We start from the raw sequence: 23,622 nt of genomic DNA, 5'->3' as shown, positions 1-23,622 counted from the left end.
GAAACCTCCCTCACTCAGGCCAGCTATCCTTACTGAGTTTCTAACCACACATTCTGCATCATCCTTGGTACGGGGCTCAAGAGACAGAGGAACACCTGCCGGGTCAGGTCAGACCTCAGTGGAGCCAGTGAGTGCTTATGCCTGCCCATGCATCTCAAGAGCCCCTGTTCATCTACAAGGATTTTTCGACTGTTAAACACAAACCTTGATAAATAATAAAGACTCCAACAATCAAACAATCAAATCAGTCCCTGCAATGACACCAAAAGCTAAAGATAGCACCACTGCAATCAGCAGTGCTTAAATTTAAAGAGGGTTCGGTTTAATGAAAATAATTTGTATAGGGTGAGAATCTAATAGATCATACATCAGATTTAACAATACATTTATTGGGAAAAGATCTGTATTGAGATGTAACTCCACTCATCAAAATGTCGTGAACCACAGGTGAGATAGAGCAAAAATCAGCAAAAGCATTAGTGACAATTGTCTGTGGAATTTACAATAAAGAGCATCCGTATTTTGTTATTTGTAAATTGTATTATATACCCTTTATGCATCGTCACCGTTTAAGTTATAATAAATGCATTATGTGGATATACACATATGTTTATATACACACACACATTTCAATACACCACTAACCTGAAATCTGCTGTCTCTGGCTTAATTTCTCTGAGTTCTGGTTTCCCAACTTAAAAAAAAAACAAAGAAAAAAAACCACTCCTGACTCCTCCCAGGATCAAGAAGAAACTGAAAGCTACAAAGATGAAGTTGTTGCCAATACTCTAATTTTTCCCAGAGTGGCTGATTTACCTGCTGCCAACAACTTCCCCTGTCCTTTGGCTTTTAAGCAACTATCTTCTTGCCTTAAACCTTTTTTATTATGCCAGGAATAAGTATAAGCTAAAGAACAGAAACTACACCGAGTAGAAGTGCTCTGTCTCCAGCTGTCCTGTCCCTGCCCGTGTGAGTGAAGCTCTCAACTCTCCACTGCCCTTGCACAGTCCCACACCCCACAGGTCCTTCCCTCGCGTTCTCAGTGCAGAACTGAAAGGGACACCTTGGTGCGGTGCTTGCAGTGCTCCTGACCCCTCAGCAGGAGAAGCCTTTTTCCCAATCAACCCACTAACCCAATTTTACCAGCACCTCTCTTTTCCCTGAGTACAACTCCAAGTGCTTCCTATAGAACTAATCTTAAACCATAATGAAATCCCACCCTTTCAAAACACATGATACACCTTTCTACGTGACTCAACTATATTTTACCGGGGAAGAAGTCAATTCTATATTGAAAATTCCTGTTGAAATCTCAATTGTCAAGCATCATAAAAAGAACAAGAGCAAATGTAATAGAACTGACCGACAGCAGGGAAAGTGCTGACTGCAAGAAGGTTGGGCTTTCATATTTAAGCTGCAAATATCCCAGAGCAAACAGTTAAACTATAGAAAGGCTGAGTTCACAGCGAAATAAGTCAGAAAGAAAAAGAAAAATACCGGATGGTCTCACTCATAGCAGGAATTTAGAAAACCTAAATAAAGGACCAAGAAAAAGACTAATACAAAGTAAAAATCAAAATCAACAAGCAACTATAAACCAGAGACACATTATGGAGGGTTGAGGGAGGCAGGGAGAGGAAGGATTAGGGTCAAAATAAGGGGGGTGCAATTGTATGGGGAATATAACCAAAATGCAAATGCATACATTGTGCAAAAATGAAAAATGATGTAAGAATTATATAAAATATTAAAAAGAAAATTAAAAAAAGAAAAGAAAGGCTGAGTTCACAAGTTCAGCCATATATATGCCACCTTCTCTATGAACCACACCAGCTGTGACTTGGAGCAGATGGGGACCTGGTGCCTAGAGACTCTGGCACTACTTCCCTTTCAATAACTGAAATGTGTTGACTGCATTTTGCTCCCAACTATTTCCCACTAGATTCCCTCCCCACCTGTTGTGCGAGCACGCACAGCATGCATACTGTCGATTCAGGCAGATGGATAAAGGAATCTTTGGAGTCCTCGATAGATTTTACAAGTGTAGCACCAGCAAGGCATGGAGCAGGTTTTCTATGATCTGGATAGACTGGTAAAAGAGAGTCCTGGAGTCCTCAGTGGCTTTTTCAGGCTTTCAGTGATCTGTCTACACCATTTGTAGTGTGACAACCAGGTGCAGGGCAGGCAGGGAGGCCTGGGGGCTGGGCGGTCTCACAGTCCCCTGTGAAACTTCACTCTTCCTGGGCTCTCTGGTGTTCTCTCCAGGACTGCTCTCTGCTGCAAGGTCCTCTGCTGCTGCCATTATATACTCAGCCTCCCGGCTCAGGTGCGCCCACTCACACACGTGCGCACACCACACTCCAGGTGTTGCCAATCAGGCCTGCGTGTAAGGCCACAGATGTCCATCATTGATGTTAATGGCGGGAGTGTGGAAAAAACCTAATAACGTCCATTTACCCTACAGAGGTCTTTACTGCTGGAGCAGATACACAGGTTCAGCAGGCAGGGAGGCTGCCATGCAAAAAGGCAGAAAGGAGTGAACCTTTTCTCTCTTTTACAAGCCTCTCTCTGCCTTCCCTCTGGCGTTATCAGTCTCATGTAGTTTTATGATCTGGCCTCAAATTGGTCCTCCTCACCGTGGCCATAGTCCCATCTCAGATGTGCACTCCCGTGCTCCCTGGGCTCAGGTGTCCACGGACATAGGTGTGCATGCCCATGCCCATGTCCCTCAGCCGCAGGCATCCACTCTAGCAGTGGGAGGGCAGAAAAAAGGCTGATAACTACATTTGCCCCACACCACCCCATAAACCCACCATGCTTTAAAATTTTCAATATGACACGGAGAATAGGTAATACAGTAAACAATATCAACAGATTTAGGGAAATCATCAACATGCTACAATGGAAAGAACTAAGCCATTTTGTCTACAACACCAGCTGGCAGAGACATACAGAGACCCATTCTGTAACTTTATGGGACTATCACCTCTCAGGGTTACTCCAATGATGAAACGCATACTATGTATCTTAAGGAACATTTCAGTGATTATCTGCCCAAATTCAAAGCTCATAGGAATTATAGCTGTATGAATTCATTTCAGAATTTTGTGACCAGTTAAGGGAATTAATTGATCATCATGCAACACATATTTCAGGAATACCTTCTCCTTGTAAAATGCTGGGAACAAAGGAATTAGGACAGCCACAATGTAACTGGTGGTGAGTCTAAATGCTGGATGAATGTGCCATTAGAAATTGTTTCAGAAGTTAACAAGGAGGGCACCACTTTGCGTGAAATGATCAGGAATGAATTCCTTGGGAAAATGGAAAACACAGTATTCAGAATAAAAGAGAGGGTCCCGCATACTGACAGCACAGATTTTGGTCACCTGCAGCAGAAGTGGGAGCAGTAACAGAGCAAAGCCAGCAGCATTCCACTAGGCATCAGTGGCCATCCCTGCCCTGCTTGTTCTCCATCTGTCGGTCTGCCTGCCTCCTACCCCAATCTGTTCTTTTCTCTGCCCGGTCAGGAGGCTGCCCCACCCTGGCCCCTGCAGGCAGTTAATGGAAGGCTGGAGGGCAGGAGAGAGAAGTCCCAGTGCTTCTTCCCAAAGTGGCACATGACAGTGGCTCTGGCTCAGTCCGTAGGCATGGTTTCGGATCCCGAGACCATCCCATGGTGTTCACCTGAACCCCTGGAGCAGAACTGTTTCCTGCCTGCATCCTGACTGACATATTTCCCTTTTCCACAGGTTCCTCCAAATCAGCCCCGTCCCCTTTCCCACACTCCCCCAGCAACAAGCTTCTCCAACTGACTTCCATCCAGATGTTCCTCTCCTGGGAGCTGGGAGAAATGGCTAACTGCCTTCTTCACTCTCCTGCCAAGGTGCCAAGCCTCTCCTTTTACCTTTAAAAACCCCCACTTGGAGAAAGCAGTATGTAAGGCAATAACTAAGTTGTGCGGACTCCCACGTCACACAGTTATACCACCCAGCCTGGTGGAGAAGCAGAAACCAGGCCTAAGAGAATAAAAAGGAGTTATCTAGCTTTGACTGGAATCAGCATGAGGAAAAAACAACACAGCTATTAAACAAGTTAAAAACATGGGCCTCCCCCGGTGGCGCAGCAGTTGAGCGCTGGGCTGCGAGGCTGCCGCAGCCTCTGCAGCGTCGGTTCATTCCCCGGCCACCGGGGAGGGTCCCACAACAAAAATAAATAAATTAATAAATAAAATAAACAAGTTAAAAACAGAGTCATCAAGACAGCAGCAGATGTCACCCTCGGGAGAGAACAGGGTGGACCGAGATCAGGCGGCGATGGAACCCGCTCTGAGCCATGACTCACAGCAGCCTGTTCAGCAGGGTGAGGCAAGGCAGGAACTGCAGTGTTAGCCACGGGTGACTGTCACACCAGGGAGTGACGTGCGGACGTCTCTCTAGGTCTCAGTCATTGTCAGTCCCACCCAGGCCTCCAGAGCACAGCAGACATAAAAAGTGTGTCAGACCTCTCACTCATACCATCTGGAAACCTGTGTTCTTCCCCAAGGTTAATACCTTCTTTCAAGGGCATTTTTTTTGCCCACTGTGTGAATGCAGGATCCTCCTTGCCTATTAGGGCCTGAAACCAGCTCCAACCACTAGGTCTGTCAGCCAACACTTTTGTGCTGATCCTGTTGTAGACCACTGGTTTTGGGGTGGGGGGGCATTTAATTGTGTCTGGAGATGTTTTGGGTTGTCCCAACTGGTGGGGAGGGGATGCTACTGGCATGCCATACAGAGAGCCCAGGAGTGCTACTGAACATCCTACAACACACAGGACAGCCCCTATCACAAAGAATTATATCATCCAAATACTCACTAGTGCCAGGTGGGGAGGGAGGGGACGACGGAGGGACGGATAATCAAAATCAATACACTACGTAAGCCAGGCACTGTATTAAATGTTTTGAACTTCTTTAAACCTCTCCCCCAAGTCAGTAACACAGAGGAATAGGCCACACAATGAACTATTCCACCCATCACCCCATTTCCACACATGGCTTAACAGTTTTGGTGTCGAATGGTTACCACCACTATTTTAAACATTATATCAAGACCAGCGCCTTCCTGAACCTTAATTTGCTCATCTCCAGTTCCTACTCTAGAATGGGTTCCAAATAAATCTTTTCCTGTCATTTCCTTCGTGACTGATGTCCAGTTTCTTCCAGGGAATATGTGGGTACACACACACACACACACCTGCTCCTATACCCACCTGCTTACATTTTCATGTCCCACAACAATCTGAATGAATGAATAAATGAATCTTCCAAGTAAGAATGGACTTTCCTTGCCTGAACTCAAAAACGGCTTTCATATTGGTTTTCTCACTTCTTTAGGTTTTTTATTATTGTTGGTGCTGTAAAATAAAGGATCTTGCCCAACACCCTATCAAGTGCTGTATCATTCAGATGTCCAATCTGAATTAATCAGTGATGGACAGACACTATGGCTTACACAATAACTTTAACAGCCTATTCATGCTACCTGTTTTAATTTAGTACTGGCATTCTGATAATTCATCTGAATTCACTCCATATACCCAATTCCCAGGCATTTTCCTTTTCAGATTTGTGATGGCCTAATGGGCCCTAAAGAATACGAAGCATCCTTTTAAACTGGCCTCTCACACAGCAGTCATGTTCCTTGAGCAAACTCAATCCCATCCAAGGGAACAAGGCCGGGCATTCCAAACTGTAAGTGGGCATTTACTCACAGCAGCTGGCACAGTCTCACCACTAAATAAAGCCAAACAATTCCGCCTTTAGCACCAGACTAATAGACTTGTCTTGGCACAGGCAATTTTGGCGTTACCAAATGCTCATTTTCAGTACATGTCAGGAATGAACAGAGACTAGGATCTGCCATTTGACTGGTGTGCTAAGAAAGTTCCTCTTAGTCAGGAACTCAGGGTCCACACACCCTTTCCAGACTCCCTTCTCCAGACTGATCCATAACAAGACATGTGTTCTCTGATCAAATTCCTTGTGTCTTCTTTGGCTGCTTAATGAAGTTTTTAATTTAAAAAGCCACTAGAAAAACAAATTTGACTTTTTAGGAATTTAAAGTACACCATATAAAAATATGAAAATGTCTAAGCAGCTCTCTCAATAAGCAGCTAATCCCTGGATGTCTTGCAGTTTTGACAGCCTGGCTTCCCTGAACTCATATGCGCTCACCTTAATATAATACACTCCATTACTATGAGCATCTCCCTCCCTTTGCCCACAGAGTCTGGCTAGACTGAAAAATAGCATTCGTTTACATCCTGTTTTCAGCAGCCCACTTCAAATGCACAGCTAAATTCCTAGCTAATATGTTTCTCAGGAACTCTTAGGAATCAACCACACTATCAAGTGGACATGATGAAGGAGCCCACCACATAACTAAGTTCCACATAACTCCAGAATGGAGTCAGCACACCTAAAAGATGAAGCCGATAAACGAAGTCAAATATTGCAGAATGAGTCCATCCTGCAGGCTGAACCAAAGAGAAGGAAATAAAGAGGAGAGAGGGAGAAGAGGAGGAGGAAGGATGGGACTGAGGAGAAGTAAACCCTCACCCCTCCCCTCACGCCTGCACATGGAAGTCCAGGCTATAAAACCTGAGTAGGGAAAAGGAATGAACAGAAAAGGTCTCTGTTCACATGGTTTCAGGAGTATGCCATACATACAATGCCTCTCTCTCTCTGTCTCTCTGCCTGGTATGGGCCACAAGCTTTACACACATTACATACAAGCTCACAAAAACCTTACCACATAAGTATGATTATTATTCACGTTTTACAGACAAGATAACTGAGCAAGTAGAACTCAAGTGATTCTTCCCCAAGTAGCACTGTGGAGGCAGGTATTTGAGCTCAGGGCTCTGCATTGCAATTCTAATGTCCAGATATGCACCTTAGTAAGGCAAATAAACAAGGCCTACTCGGCACTTAGCTTAATCCTACCAACACAAGAGACACAAAAATATCCATGTTCTCTGCAACCCACAGGGACATTCAAGATTGCATGCATAAGTCAATTGTAACAGAATCAAAATTGTCAATAATTCAGTGCAAATTCTTAAGGGATTCGGTAACTGAGACAGCCTTCATGACGGCCTCACTGTGTACTTGCTCTGGAGAAGGCTTCAGGCTTCCTGCTTTCTATTTCTCCAAGTATAATTCCTCCAATGTGGATAATTTTTTAAAAATTTTCTGTATCAAAGAGAATGCTGCTTCTGAGTATGAGGCCTAGGAAGAATGGTCCATACTAATGAGTACAGTCATAAAACAGAATGTGCTCATCCAAATACCTGGATCACAATTAGCAAAACCTAGGACGTCATGCTTCTACTAGGCTTACCTTGCCTGTTTACTGCTGTTCACCAGGCATTCTCCCTCTTTGAGTCAGTGGAGAACTGGTCAGGAAAGTACAGACTGATAAAACTTCATCAGGGAAAATATTCCACTTGGAATAATTCATTTCCTCTCCCCAACAATTCAATCAGCTGCCTGCAGCTGCATATGATGGGAAATGTATGATAATACTAGGGGCAAACCCTCATCAGTTCTAAATGGAAAAATTGTTGACACCTTCCATCTATTCCAAAGCTTGTTTGAATGACTACAAAAAAATCCTGAGAACAGAGTCCCAAGAAGTCAATTTACAGGCTCACCACCAAGTGGGATAACAGGCCAGGATTACAATTCACTCTTATTGTACAATGTGGAAAAGTGACAATAAGAAGAAAAACACAGATGTGCCTTAAGTCCTGAGCACACATTACAGACAGCAGCAAGCAGAGCCAGGAAAGGAGCTACCCATAGCCTGTGCTGAGTAAGGAAGCAAACCATGATTATCTGAAGCCAGAGGGTCCCCCACAACAATCTTGGTGGAAGTTTCTAGCATTACTAACAGTTTACAGACATTCGTATTGGCAAAGACATGTTTAAAAAGACAGCTTTCAGGCCTCCTTGGTGGCGCAAGGGGTTAAGCACAGCACTGTGAAGCTATCCAAAGCCTCTGCAGCACGAATTCAATCCCCAGCCAGTCAGGGAGCTACCCACATGGCGTAGGAGACCTCTCCTGCCTCACCCGCTGCTTCCTTTAGTACTGTATTTCAGTCAGTCTGCCTGTTCTGTTCCCCACTCTGTCTCTTGTGAATCCTCTCACCCCCCCATACCCTTGGCCTGTACCCCAATTCTTGTATGCATAAATAAATCTTTTAAAAAATAAGAAAATAAAAACATAAAAATACAACTTTGTATATAATTACCTCAGGGATACAGAGGAAGCCCCTGGAAGATTCTAGATTCAATTATACTGATTTCTATGCCAGTAAAATAATATTTGCAAGATAGCAATAACCTCTTAGCACTTTTTGGCTTACCAAATTTCCAGGAACAGCTCCTCTGTGTATCACGTGCAAATCAGCACCTCAAGCTTCCGTAGCTATTTGTTAACACTGTTTTATCAGTACCCTTATACCTGCAGCACCCATAGTTTTGTTTTCATAAAACACCACTACTTATAACTCCTAAACTACCAAATATTATATTCAAAAGTGTGTAACCTTTTATCACTTCTCCAGAGACATACATTTCTGCTGCTTACCTATCCATAAACCACAGATGTAAAAAAAAAAACAACTGAGCTCTACACAGAGGAAGCAAAATGATTAGAATTAGTCAAAGGAAAGTGGAAACATTAGAACTGCATCAACACTAACCACTGACCTCTTCTTCCTCTTAGACCCAGCTTAGTCCTCTGTCACCTCTTTCTTGTATCACCTAAGTTATATCTATCTTGCTACACACAGAGTATGGTCAGAGACAGACATATGAGCTGCTAGGCAGAAACACAGTTCAGAGAAAATATGATCCTTTTCATGATGTAACAACAACAATAAAAATGCAGTGATTCCGTTCCATACATTTCATTTTTAACCGAAAATTATACACTGGAGACCACAAAGATGAGCAAACAGGATTGAAGTCAGGTCTCAAATATCCTTTCTAAAAAGAAAGAATGTGTATCGTTTCAAAGGTGGAAAGCAGCAAACTGTAGAAAGAACTATTCAACAATAGGAAAAATGAAAATTGGTTCACTCCATGAAGGTGAAAACCTAGAGCATCAACTGTACTTGAGGTATTTAAAAACCAGCCCCATTCATCATATTATACCTCAATAAGAATAATCAGGCAGTGCTGACAGAAAATAAAACGTGTCCTGAAAGTGAATCAAAGTTACATTTCCAACTCAAAGACTGTCTAGCTTATGACCGTAAGCAGCATCAATACAAGAGATCAGCAGTTTACAGCATTTATTTATTTAATCATGTTCCTTATCCAAAGTTGAATGTTTTTTAAAAAGGGGAAAAAATTAACAACATTTTTCTCTTTCCCCTCATGACATTTCCCCTCATGACATTTCTGAATAGACATGCTATACATAAAAAAAAAAAAAATTCCCAAGCTCACAATTGAAATGCTGACATGCAGGACTTAAGGGAGAAACCCCACGGCCCTTTTTCATTATACTAAAATGACCACAGCATGATCCATAAGCCATACCAGTCCTCATATCACCTAAAAATAACGGAAGTGATAAATAGGTATCACTAAGAGACACATGTCAGCTATCACTAGAGGTTAGTTACCAGCATGTGACTGGTTTTGTTTTGTTTTGGACTAGGACTGAAAATCAGACAAACTAATTTAGGTTTTAGACCGTCTTTGTTCACTGCAAAAAATGCTTTTAGCACATTAAACCCAGAGTTGGGGTGCAGCTACACTTTCTGTTTTACCTAAGAAAGATTTATTAGATTTTTTTAAATTTTAAACCCATTTTAGTTAAATGATGCAAAAACTGAGTATCATTTTTTCCCTTTGTTTTTTCCTAACTGAACATTTAGAGGAATTCATTTAGAATCTTAACAAAGTGATAAACTGAATTTATTATAAGCAATTACACTGCCATATACTCTCCAAGGCTGACAGATGATGCGTTGTTGTTACAATTTACTACTACAAACCAAGGTAAAACTAAGTCTTGCCCTCCCTTCCTTATAAAGTCTGAAGTAATCAGACATCAGTCTTAAACCAGATACACTAGTGCCACATAATGAAATGAGGAACCATCTGTCATTCAGGCAGTGGCCTACCAGATAGAGCCAGGGCTCTTACACATTACTTAGCCAAAGGTTAAATAATAATGAATGTGTTTTGTAAACTTTCTAAAAAGAAATTATTAACTTTGGGACGTGGGTAAAACTATGGGACACACTAGCACCATTCATCAGTGTGGAACCCAAACCATTCAGAGAAGGAGAAAGGTTCCATGTGTGGTCAAAGGGCTTGTCTGCAGCGGGAGTGAAAAAAATCCCTGCTGTGAAGTGGTTACTGTTCCTTCATAAGCAATACAGATATTAAAATGAACTGGCATTTGATGGCTGGTCACATCACATCTCTTAAATACTAACTTAATTGGTTTCCAAGAAAGGAAAATTGACATATCATCAGTAATGTACAGAACATAGTGAAACAGACCTGCCTGGGATTCCTGCCTCATCTCTTCCTACCTAAAGACTAGCTGCCTTGAAAGACCACTTGCCCTGTCTAAGTAACGTCTGGATGAAAGGAGAAGGGAGGACTCACTGATCATATAGCCTCTTCTCAGTCCAACAACCTAATGTTTTCTGTGTTGCCCTTCACCAGTAAGTAGGTGGCTTTCTTTGTCTCATGATCAGAATTAAGTCTCCATTAAAATGATGCTTTATTTCAATTATACTAAATGCCTGGTTAGGTAAGGCATACATAGCAGTTGGCTAGAAGTAAGGTTAAAGATTCATAATACATTCCCCTGTAGAAAGCTGGGGGTCTTCACATTGGTCAACTTAATGTTGACCTTGTCACTCATGTGACCCAGACCTTATCCCTCTACAACATCATGTCTAAGGGGAGCCAGCCAGTGTTAGTGCCTCTCCAAACCCATGAGCCCTCCTTCCCTCCACTGCCCACCCTTACCCATTTCCCTCCCCCCAAGGAAAATGGTCTATGACTTCAAAGGTTATAACTTTGCCTACAGACAAAAGGAAATGTCTGACAATGTTAATTATCCTAATATAACCCCTCAATGCAATTGCTGGCATTAATCTGAGCATCCATCTCAGCAAGCCTACTGTGTATATTTCATGTTTTACAACACCGGAGGAGACATCAGTCTAGGATAAAAAGGCATAGGATGACCAAGACACCAGCTTTGGTGCTCCTTGGCTTCACTCTAGGTAAGTACCTCAAATCCCTGCATTCCTGGCCTTGGTGATCCTAAAATATATCTGCCCACATAGCGCACAGACCCATATCCACTGCTGACAAGCAGACATTCAATTGCCACCATCATACCATCCCTTCACAGCATTCAAAACTATTATTAGACATTCTTAAAATGCATGGAATTTTAAAATCATTGAAAATTAATTTGAACTCTCTCATTAAACCTTGCAGCCTTTCCTATCAGAGGAAACACATTAGGGCATATAAAGCAGAAACACAAAGAGAAAAATCACTAGTGATGACCTCACTAGTCAACCTTATGAGCCTGTAATTCCCACTGCCAAAAAGATAACACACTGGAGTCCCTCCTCCTTCCATCCACACAGAACTGCAGAGCTCTTAGGACTCACACTTGTAATCCACAGTAAATCTAAAGATGAACTTAGACAGTTGCAGCCTATTACAATTCCTTATTTCAATTAAAATGCCTATGGGTTTTATGCCAAATGAGAATGTTTTAAATTTGAATTATTAGCTTTTAGCAACCATCCAAACCAATGCAAAATACTTAATGCTCCACTTTGTTTTGTTTAAAAGTGATCTCGTGCTTAGAAACGTTGGCTGGTGTGCACGTTGCTAACGTTGCTATTTAGCCACAGAGAATGCAAAGCAAAAACAGTTTTCATTTTTATGAGCTGCAGTCTTTAATCACAGTTTCATTTCTCTCAGTTGTCATTTATGTGTGTCTACATATGCATGGGGTGGGTGGGGGTGTGTGTGTGTGTGTGTGGTGTCATGGGGCTTTACATATATTAATCATTCAATCAGCAAGCATTTATTGAGCCATAGGCAATAGAGATAAAAAATGAGCCAAAGGTCACAACCCTGTGACAATCTGTAGGAAAAGCAGATAATCAAGTAACAGCTACACAATGTTGTAAAAACACTGTGATGGGGAAAACACGTTATTAAAAATCATATCCCAAGCAGTGACTATGTGCCAGAGGTTTAGTGTCCCTCATTCTCACAACACTCTGCAAAGGTAGGTGTCTCCCCACATCCCAAATGTGTGTGTGTTAGTTCACAGGGCATCCCCCCCCCCCCGCCCCCATCAGCATCAGTCTTCCATTCTGGTCTCAGTATTCTGCCTGACAACCTGTGTTAGTTTATTCAGTCATGAGTCAAACTTCTGCGTTATTATCTAGCACACTGTGCACTCTGGGGAGAAAGGCCCACAGAGCACACCCTGAAGGAACTTTCAGGCTGGCTACAAGGAGTAATACAAAAATTATAACACAAAGCAAGAACAGAGCATGGCATGGGGCAGACTGTGGTCACGCACCAAGGGAGCAACTCAATGTGGAGGAAATTGTTCAGGAGGTGGGACTCAGGTCTTAAGGTCATGTAAGGTCAGACAGCAAAAAGGAAATAAGGCCAGTCCTCAGGAAAGTTCAGAGAAGTACCCAGAACACTCATAGGCTAGGCTGAGCCACGGACAAGGCTGTAACAAGAACCGGGTGGTGGGACAAGCCAGCCTGCAGCTGCCCCAAGTGCCAACTGATAAAGATGCTAAGGTCCCTTGAGGGCACTAAAAGGACCCAAGTAAAATAGCAGATGGAGAAATGTGCATTTATACCAAGCCTAACTCCCCCACCCCCCATACTCCCCACACCACCCCACACACACGAGTAGTGACAGAAGCAGCTCTTCATTCAGTCTCATGGGAGACAAGTTGATCGCTTAAAGGGTGGAAGCTACACAGAAGGTCACCAGTCTTCAGGAGAGGAAGATCCTATTCACCAAGGGCCTAGTTTCCACTTGGAGGGTGAGTCAGCACTAGTCTCCCTGTGACCCTTTTCCCAAAGGGCCTCCCTTCCCAAAACTGGTAAACAGAAAAAAACAGAACAATGAGTTGCTGGCCACATTCTCAGCCCGCCTGGGAACACCCACATGCCTCAGTCCATCCTGCAGATGATATCTATATTTATTTAACTCTTCACTACTGATAAAATATTTTACAGGCATCAAATTATTTAATTTTCACAACAGACATTAAATAGGCAACATTTATAAAATGAGAGACCTGTTGCCTATTTAATGTCTGTTGTGAAAAGGTTAAGTAACCTGCTCAAGGTTATAAAGGTGGCAAGTTGCAGAGCTGGCCAGTGGTCTGTGTGTTCCACTGCTAAAGTAATTATCATAATCCTTTATAAAGTTCTTTATATACTTTTTTATAAAGTCTTTATAAATGACAGGGCTCTTTACAGCAGACCTGGGTACAAACACATAAGCTCTCATTTATCCTAAAAGTAAAATAATGACAATCACAATAACAATATTTTATTCTTCTTGCTTAAAAACCTCTTCCCTCCTCTAGTTACGGGATTTGTTCCAGTATTTTATAAAGTGAGTAGCTACTATTCAGATGACTGCTAAAGATACTCACATAAAGTCTTCAATTCTAGATGTTACCTGTTTAATTACTCACCGCTTAGATCCACTTTGCATTGGTACTGAGCATACCCAATTCCATTTTCTGCCATTAAACTCCTGCTCTGCTCCCAGTCCTCTCTCTCACACAAGCAGCATCTTGCCTACTTGTCTATCTTATGGTCAGACTTATTAACAAAAAGGAGCAGACATAAAAACCATGGTACTTGAAAAAGTTTAAAAAAAATCAGCTGTTTAACCCATTTTTAGGCAAAAAACAGAAGCAGTTATACAAGAGAGATGGGCATATATACTTTATTTTTAAAAATCTCTAACTCCCAATTTTTCAGAGCATTTCTTTCAAGTTCATAGGTGATGTAAATTAAATTCATCAATGAAAAATTTGTCTAGTAGTGTTGCACAGCAGGGAGAAAATTATACACAGAAATATTACCTATATCAAAGTGAACTGCTAATGACAACTGAATGAAACACCTCCCAGTGCAGGGCAGAGGGTGCATGCCAAGTAAAGATCACACACACTCTTCTCACTAGCCACAGGGAGGCCTCATTGCTTCTTTCTCAGAACACACAACTCTGTCAAAGATCTTAATGGAAATAATGGCCAATATATTTAATTCATAAAACAATCATCTTGGGGCCTTCCTGGTGGTGCAGGCGGTTGAGCGCAGCACTATGAAGCTGTCCGCAGCCTCTGCAGTGCCAGTTCGATCCCCGCCAGCCACAGAGCAACCCGCATGGCACAGCAGACCTCTCCTGTTTCGCCTGCTACTCCCCTCAGCAGTGTATTTAGTCAGACTGCCTGTTCTGTTCCCCACTGTGTCTTTGGTGAATCCTCTCACCTTCCCGCACATCTGGACTGTACCCCAGTTCTTGTATAAATAAATCTTTAAAAAAAAAATCATCTTATCGAATTTTAACTATCTCTCTTGATAAGAGAATTTATACATAATCAGGTCATACTACCTAATGAAATTAAAATATTTTTTCACACTTCTTCCCTACTCCCAAAGCAAAATTCCATATTCCACTCATCTGCTGAAAACCACAGGAATAAAGCGATTTATTCCTAGCTACACCAAGTACTTAAATCGTGTACTCTTTATCTTAAAAACATCCATGAAATTTAATTTTTGAGCGTTTTCCTTTCCTTTCTTATTCACTCAGTAAATCTTCAGTGTACAGTAAGCTTCCTCAAACCAGAGGCCCCCAGGGAGAGTCTGAGTCCATGCTTAACAGACACAGAAATACATTGACACAGTAACTTTTTAAAAACTGCTTTCATTCAATACTATTATTTGAACTTTTTAAAAATTTCAGCTAGGGGCCTCCCTGGTGGCACAGGGGGTTAAGACGCAACCTATGAAGCTATTTGAGCCACTGCAGTACGAGTTCAATCCTTGGCCAGGCAGGTGACCCACATGGCGCAGCAGACCTTTCCTGTCTCACCCACTGCTCCCTTCAGCAGTGTATTTCAGTCAGTCTGCCTGTTCTGTTCCCCACTCTCTGGTGAATCCTCTCACCACCCACCCACATCTCTGGGCTGTACCCTAGTTTTTGTATGCATAAATAAATAAATCTTTCCAAAAAATTTTTTAAAAATTTCAGTTAAACTTAACTTTTACAATTCTCACAAAGTGCTCTACAGTAGTTATGTTTTCAATTTTCCTTTGTATAAAGAAAAAGGAAGCTTTGTACCAGGACAGCATGTGCATGGAAAAATATGTATTTTGATACATATACATGTAAAAACACACCTTTTATCTATTTAAATATCATTTTGCCCACTTCACTCAAATTTCATATGTGGAATTTCAATTTAGGTGTGAAGATGGGTTTCCTGCCAATTTAAATCAGAGTGCAACAAAGCCCGTCAAATACCCAAAGGTAACTCACCCAACCCTTGGATGTCCCCAAAGAAATCATTCTTTGTTCACCTAGAAAATGAAAGACTGTACTCCAAATCACAACTTCCACAGCAATGGAAGTATGCCCCTGCATCCAGATAGCCATATTAGACTGTCATTAATTTGTTAAAATTTAACATTGTGAATAAAACCAAAGCCACCACTAACACCAACTTGGTGATTTAATTCCTGGTTTCAGGAAGTTTCAAATTTCAAGCCCAACATTAACATTTGACAAGTCCCCATGTATGACCAACCAATACTTTTTTCATATTACTCTGAAAATTCAGAAAAAGGAAAAGCATTAGGATTCAAAAGCTTATTAGGTGGTACTCTGTGGTTAAATCACAAACGAGCTAACTTCAGTTGCAATTTTATCATATATATATATTGTTATTGTCTCAAGACAAAAGCTAACAATAGCTGTGCAAACAATTAAAACTGTTCTTGTCCAGGAGTCTTGATGAATACACGGCATCAGAATCTAACAGTGAAATTACTGCCACCCCCAACCCCTTGGATTTCATGGTTTATTTCTGAACCCTAGCCCATTCTGGATTAGTAACTCTTTTCTCTGTAATTTGCGGATCTCCTAGAAGGGAGACGGAGATGTCTGATTCAAGCTCCGTTCACCGCCCACTGCCCCAATAACATGCAACCGCACAACTCCATAGCTCGCACTTCAGGCACCCTCAGTACCTGCCAAGTTCCTCGCCGGTGTCGTAGTAATCATCCAAGTTCTCCTGCCTGAACACGGTCATGATAATCTGTCAAGTCTCACCAAAGCCCAGCGCACTTCAGCTCTGCTTCCCAAACCATCACCACCGCTCCCGCGCCTCCGTGGGCCCCTCATGCATCAGCCTCCGGTCCTTCAAAAAAACAAAAGTGGCAATAATATGACTAGCCAAAAAGGACTTCCGCAGAGCGAAGAGCCGACAGCTGGAGACCACGTCTCCAGGGCTGCCCCTCCCCGTCGCGTCGCGTCGAGCACCCTTTGTTAAACCCCCGTCAAGGGACGCCCCCCCCCGCCTCAACAGCCCCGCATCACCCACGCGTGCGTGGGCCGGGCACACCTCCACGCCCCAATATCCACGTCCCAAAAAGCGGGGCGCTCAAGCCTCAGAACCGACTCCGGAAGTGACTGGCCACCCCGCCTCCCCTTTCTCTGCACACACGCCCACCCTCTCCCCACCTCCGGGGGCGCCGCGGGAAAGGAAACCCTCGCCGGGCTGGACGCGCCCTGCTGGAAGCATCCCTCTCCGGCGCGGCTCGGGCGCAGCCCCCGCGCCACCTCTCGGCTCCCGCGCCACCTCTGCTCCCCGGAGCCAGGCAGTCCCCAGCGGCACATTCCTGGCGACTCCCGCGCCGTTACCCGGTGGACCCGGCGCGCGGCCGCCCGGGGGGCAGGGGAGGAGAGGGCGCGGCCGAGGCCGGCGCGGCCGCCGGCGCCAGGTCTGCGCGCCCCGACACAAAGCGCCCGGCCCGGCCAGCGCCACCTGTTCCCAAGCGCCCGGCGGAGCTCGGGGCCCCGGCTGGCTTCTCCCGGCGGCCGAGTTTCTCCGCCCCCGCCTTTCTGGGCGCAGCCCGGGCCGCCCCATCGCGCGGCAGCCGCCAAAGCCAAAGCCGGCCGCGCGGCCCGAGAGGAGCCGGAGGGGAGCCGCGCGCGGCCACTCACCCGGGCCGGGGAATTGCCCGGGTGCCTTCGGGGCGCAGTCGGAGGCCGACCGCGGGCGCCGCGGGAGACGACCTGGGCGGCGGCGAGGCGGAGACGGAGCGAGTGGGGGCGCGGATCCCTCGCGCCCACCCCGGCGTCGTCTCGGCCCGGCCCTGCTACTCGGCCTCGAGAGCGGACCCTCGGCTCTTCGCCGCCAGCCGAGCGGAGGGCGGCCCTCAGGCGGCCAATGGGGACCCCGCGGGCGGGCTGGCGGCGCGGCCCACCCACCTCCGAAGGCACCGCTCCGCCCGCGCTCCGCCCGCGCTGCGGGTTGTGCGCGGCGCTCGCTGCTCCTCCCAGCTCCGCGCTCCGGGCGCGCTGGCGCGCTCCACCGCGCACACCCCCGCGCACACGCCCCCGCGCACACACCCCCGCGCACACACCCACTCGCCCCACGCCGCGTGGGGAGGGGAGGGACCGCCACGCCTGCCTCGTGGGCGCCGCTCCTGGGCCCGTCGGCTGGACTCCGGAGAACCGCGGCTCTGCCCCGCACACGCGTACTGACCGCCCGCGAGTGCCCGGCTCCGTGCTCGGCCCCGGGAGATCAGCGACCAACACACGTTTTAAAAAGCCCCTGCCCCCGTGAAACCTGCATACTGGTAGAGAAGGTAGACAATGCATATATGACCAAATAAATAAGGTCATTTTAGAAAAAAATCAATGATAAGTAGACACTAAAACAAAATAGAGAATGGAAGGGGAGGAGCGGTGATATTAGAGAAGGTTCATCTCCTGAATAGTGTTTTGAGTTAAGATCTCAATGGTAAGTTGTGCAACCAGAAGAGAAAGGGTTAATGTCTCAGAAGTCCAGTGAAGCAACAAAAACAAAAGCTGATTTGTGTGCTTTACAATGTGGTATTGGTTACTTAAGAGTTGAAGAGTGGCTAGTTCCTAATGAAGTGTGCAATAGTGAGAAATATATATCGGATTCCAAGATAATATGGAAATTAGGGTGAAAAAATGTTTGTATTTTAATTACATGCTAAAATGCAGTATTGTGGCTATATCGGGTTAAATAAAATATATTATTAAAATTGATGTACCTGTTACATTGTAAAATGAGGCTACTAGAAAATATAACACTATTTGATTTGCAAATATTTCTGGATACCTGCTGGTCTATACACAGACCCTGTATCTATGGACATCTCCGTACTTCTTATCCTATATTCTCCGTACTTCTTACCCCGTATTTCCACCAAGCCAAATTGGGGAAGGGGGTGGGAGGGGAACGATAGAAATGGTTCCAGGTAGGGACTGCTTGAGATCACCAGAGAAAGGGTCCTACAGGAAAATCTACCTTACTGTCTAGAATTACAAAAATCAATATGTGTACCTTTGTTCAAATCCAAAGATTTTCCAAAGTGAGTTAGCTCACTTGGGTTCACCAGATCCATCTCTTAAAGAAAAAGAAAAGATGACCCTCAGATCCATGTCATATCCTCCTCCTAAAGAACATTTCATTGATTGAGCAACAGGAAGAGCACATTTTCATGATGATAGACTCAAGATTCAAATCGGGAGGTGGTTATCAAGTGGTAGATTTGAGAATTAACACTAAAAGATCTTCAGAGGTGAAAAATACAGTGGAGAATATCAAAAAAAGTGATTTTTTTAATGAATCAAAAAGTGATTTATCAATAAATTCACGAAGATTGAAATATCAGGTATCCTTTCTCATTACAATGATTTAAACAAATTAATCACAAAATGAAACCGGAAAAAACATAACCTCCAATACTTGGAGATTGATCAATAAACTACTGAGTGATATGAATTAATGAAAAAATTAAAAAATACCTGGAGACAAATGAAAATGAAGACATGACCTATCAGAAGCAATGGGAAGCAGCGAAAGCAGTATTGAGAGTGAAGTGTGTGGTAACACAGACCAACATGAAGAAATAAGAAAGCGCCCAAATAAATAATCTAACGTAACATCTTATGAAGAACAATGAAACAAAAAGCCATTAGAAGGAAGGAAATAAAAAAAAAATGGAATGCAAATAAATGAAATAGGAATCAAAAAGACAATTCAAAAGACCAATGAAACACAAATTTGGTTCTTTGAAAAAATAAACAAAATAGACAAATCTCTACCCAGACTCTCTAAAGAAAAACATGGAGAAAACTGTAATAAACAAATAAAACCAGAAACAAGAGAGAAGTTACCCAACAGACACCTCAGAAATGCAGAGGCTCATTAAGAGAATGTCTTATGAATGCCAACAAACTGGAAAGTCTGAAAGAAACTGAAAAATTCTTATAAACATATGAATCTTCAATACTGAATCAGGAGGAAATAGAAAATCTGCACAGGCTAATTACAAGAAAGGAAATTGAAACATTAATCGAAAGTATCCCCCTCCACCCCACAAAAAAAGGCCCAGAACTAGATGGTTTTACTAGTGAGGTCTACCAAAACTTTAACGGAGCCAATACTATCCTTCTCAAACTCTTCCAAAAAATTAAGGAAGACAGAATGACCCCAAGTACATCTTATGAGACCAACATTACTCTGATACCAAAAGCAGATGAGGACATGACCAAAACAGAAAATAATAGACAACTGTCCCTGATGCAAAAATCCTCAACAAAATCTTAGCAAACCAAATTCAACAATACATTGAAAGAATCATAGTTATAACCAAGTACGATTTGCTCCTGATTTACAAGTGAATATATGCAAGTGAATATAATTTATCATATCAACAAAAGACAAAAACCATGCAGAAATGCGGAGAAGTCCTTTGACAAGGTTCAGAATTCATTTATGGTAAAAAAAAATAAATCTTGGTAAAACAGTACTTCGTCGTAATAAAGGCCATGTATGCCAAACCCACAGCCAGCATCACATTCAATGGTAGAAACTGAAAACTGGACCTCCTTGCTGGTGCACAGGGTTAAGATTCAACCTATGAAGCTATCTGAAGCCACTGCAGCACGAGTTTGATCCCCAGCCAGGGAGGTACCCACATGGTACAGCAGACCTCACCTGACTCGCCCGCTGCTCCCCTCAGCAGTGTATTTCAGTTAATCTTCCTATTCTGTTCCCCAATCTGTCTCTAGTGAATCCTCTCACATGCCACACCTCCGGCCTTTACCCCAGTTCTTGTATGCATAAATAAATCTTTAAAAAAAAAAAGAAACCGAAAACTTTTCCTCTAAGGTACATGACAAGGATGTCCACTCTCACCCCTACTCTTTCAACATAGTATTGGAAGCCCTAGCTAGAGCAATTAGGGAAGAGAAAGATGTAAAATGAATTCAAATTGGAAAAGAAGATGGGAAATATTCACTATTGGCAGATGACAGAATAATACACATAGAAAACCCTAAAGGCTACACTAAAAATTGTTAGAAACAATAATTTAGTATAGTATGACATGCTACAAAACCAATATACAGAAGCCTATTGCACTCTTATATGCAAATAATGAGCTAGAAGAGAAAGAAATCAAGAAAATAATCCCATTTTTCAGTACCATCAAAGGTATTAAATAACAAAAAATAAATTTAGGGCCTCTCTGGTGGTGCAAGAAGTTAAGACACAACCTATGTCGTTATCTGTAGCCATTGCAGCATGAGCTCGATTCCAGACCAGGGAGCACCCCTCAGCAGTGTTTCAGTCAGTCTGCCTGTTCTGTTCCCCACTCTGTCTCTGGTGAATCCTCTCACCCCGCACACCTCTGGCCTGTGCTCCAGTTCTTGTATGCATAAATAAATCAATCTTTTTTTAAAAAAAGAAATAAATTTAACAAAGGAGGTAAAAGACTATTTAATGGAAACTATTAGACATCAGTAAAAGAAGACACAAGAAAGTGGAAAGCTATTTCTAGCTCATGTATTGGAAGAATTAACATTGTTTAGATGTTCATCTTACTCAAAGCAATGTACAGATTCAAAGCAATCTGTATCAATGTTGCAATGGAATATTTCTAAGAAATAGAGCAAACGTTACTGATTTTTATATGGAGCCACAAAAGACCCTCAGTGGCCAAAGCAATATTGACAAATAAATAAATAAAGAGGAATGGAGCTATTATACCTCAGACTTTGAACTGTAAGACTATAATAACAAAAACAATATGGAATCGTAATAAAATTAGACACAGATGAATGGAATAGAGCCCAGAAATAAATCTACATTTATATGGACAGTTCATCTAAGACAAAGAACCAAAAGTATATAATGGTGAAAAGAAAATCACGTCAATAAACGGTGCTGAAAAATCAAACAGCCATATGCAGAAAAATGAAACTAGACAACATACACAGAAATTACACACATACACATACCATGTATACATATACCATACACAGAAATGCACTCAAAATGGATGTTAAGATAGCAAATCATGAAATACAAAGAAGAAAACAGACAAAACACCCCACAAGATTGGCTTCAGGAATGTCTTTGGGGACTTGACTCCAATGGCAGGGAAAACAGTTGCAAAAATCAATGAATGGCCTACATCAAAGCATTTGTACAATGAAAGAAATGATAATTAAAAGAAAAAGATACCCTTCTGAATGGAAGAAAATAGTTCAACATTATATATCTGAGCAGCGACTAATATCCAAGATCTACAAAGAACTCATATAACTCAACAAGAAGAAAACAAAGAACCAAATTTTAAAAATGGGCAGAATTCACAGCAATATGGATGGAGTTAGAAGGGATTATACTCAGTGAAATAAGTCAGAAGGAAAAAGAAAAATATGGGATAGTTTCACTTATAGGAGGAATATAGAGAAAACAAACAAGAGGTGAGGGGAAATAAAAAAGATAAAACTTGGGGGCCTCCCTGGTGGCGCAAGGGTTAAGATGCAACTTATGAAGCTGTCAGCAGCTTCGACAGCACAAGTTTGATCCCCCACCAGAGAGCAACCAACATGGTACAGCTGACCTCTCCTGACTTGCCTGCTGCAGTGAATTTCAGTACATCTGCCTGTCCTACTCTCCACTCTCTCTGGTGATACTCCCCACTCTCTCTTTCTCTCTCATTCCCCATAACTCTGGCTTTCACCCCAGTTCTTGTATGCATAAATAAATAAATCTTTTTTTACAAAAAAGGGGGGGAGAGAAAAGCACAAGAGACTACGTTGCCAGTTCATGGGTGAACTGTGGGGTGGGTATTTTATGGGGATTACACCTGAGAGGAGAAATCAAACAAAAATGAACAACGATGTAAAAGAAAAGGTAAAATAGCTAAATAGACACTTCTTCAAAGAAGATATTCAGATGGCCGATAGGCACTTGAAAAGGTGTTTAACATCACTTATGGTCAGGGAAATACAACTCAAAACCAAAATGAAACACAACCACACTCCTATAAGAATGTGTCATATCAAAACAACCAGAAACAAATGTTAGCGAGTAGTGGGGGAAAAAAGGAAACCTTTGTATACTGTTGGTGGGACTGTAGACTAGCCCAGCTGTATGGAAATCAGTATATAGATTTCTTTTTTTTTTTTTTTAAAGATTTATTTATGTATTTATTTATTTATTTTATTTATTTATACAAGCACTGGGTACAGTCAGAAGCGTGGGAGGGTGAGAGAATACACCAGAGACAGAGCGGGGAGCAGAGCAGGCAGAAGGACCGAAGCACACTGCTGAGGGGAGCAGCGGGCAGCAGGAGAGGTCTGCGCGCCATGTGGGACCCTCCTCCGGTGGCCGGGGAGCAGCTGGGGATTGAACCGGCGCTGCAGAGGCTGTGGGCAGCTTCGCAACCCAGCGCTCAACCGCTGCGCCACCAGGGAGGCCCAGTATATAGATTTCTTAAAACATTAAAAACAGATAATCCACTAATAGGTTTCTACCCAAAGAATACAAAATCACTAATTTGAAAGAATGCACTTCTAAGATCACTGCAGCATTATTTATAATAGTCAAGTTGTGGAAACAACCTAAATTCCCAACAATAGAGCAGTAAATTAAGGAGATGTGGTATATATACACAGCAGGATCCTATTCAGCTATAAAAAAAGATGAGCTCTTGTTATTTACAACAAAATGCATGGAATTTGAGGGGATTATGTAAGTGAATAAGCCAGAATGGAAAGACAAATACTGGATGATTTCACCTATATGTGGAATACAGAGAAAGAAAGCAAAGGTACTGACAAAACTAAACCAAAAGAAAGCCAAAATATATGATTGCAGAATTGAGGGTATTATTGGGAGAGAAAGGGTAAGAGTGGAAACAAAAAGAGAAGGGAACCCAAATATCTAAGGTAAAAGACTATTT

General features: G+C 42.9%; 1 protein-coding gene across 3 annotated transcripts in view; it reads right to left on the bottom strand.

Annotated features, from left to right (window-relative positions):
* The window catches only part of DAPK1 (death associated protein kinase 1), a 219,982-nt gene extending 202,212 nt beyond the window's left edge, over window positions 1-17,770 (bottom strand). For 2 of the 3 annotated variants that reach the window (XM_054688879.1, XM_054688881.1), the window contains exons 1-2: window positions 16,728-16,778; window positions 16,354-16,523 (exon numbers count right to left, since the gene is read on the bottom strand). In XM_054688879.1, coding sequence (XP_054544854.1) covers window positions 16,354-16,415 — 62 coding nt within the window. In that variant the 5' untranslated portion in view covers window positions 16,416-16,523; window positions 16,728-16,778. Of the gene's footprint in view, window positions 1-16,353; window positions 16,524-16,727; window positions 16,779-17,751 lie in introns of those variants that run through there. The other variant, XM_054688880.1, reaches the window with a different exon arrangement.
* Between the last annotated feature and the right edge of the window lie 5,852 nt (window positions 17,771-23,622).

This window comes from Talpa occidentalis, unplaced genomic scaffold, assembly GCF_014898055.3.
Source record: "Talpa occidentalis isolate TD23 unplaced genomic scaffold, MPIMG_talOcc4v2.1 talOcc4.7, whole genome shotgun sequence".
NCBI lineage: Eukaryota > Metazoa > Chordata > Mammalia > Eulipotyphla > Talpidae > Talpa > Talpa occidentalis.
The sequence above is the reverse complement of the archived record's forward strand: the minus strand, read 5'-3'. Positions and strand labels throughout refer to the sequence as shown.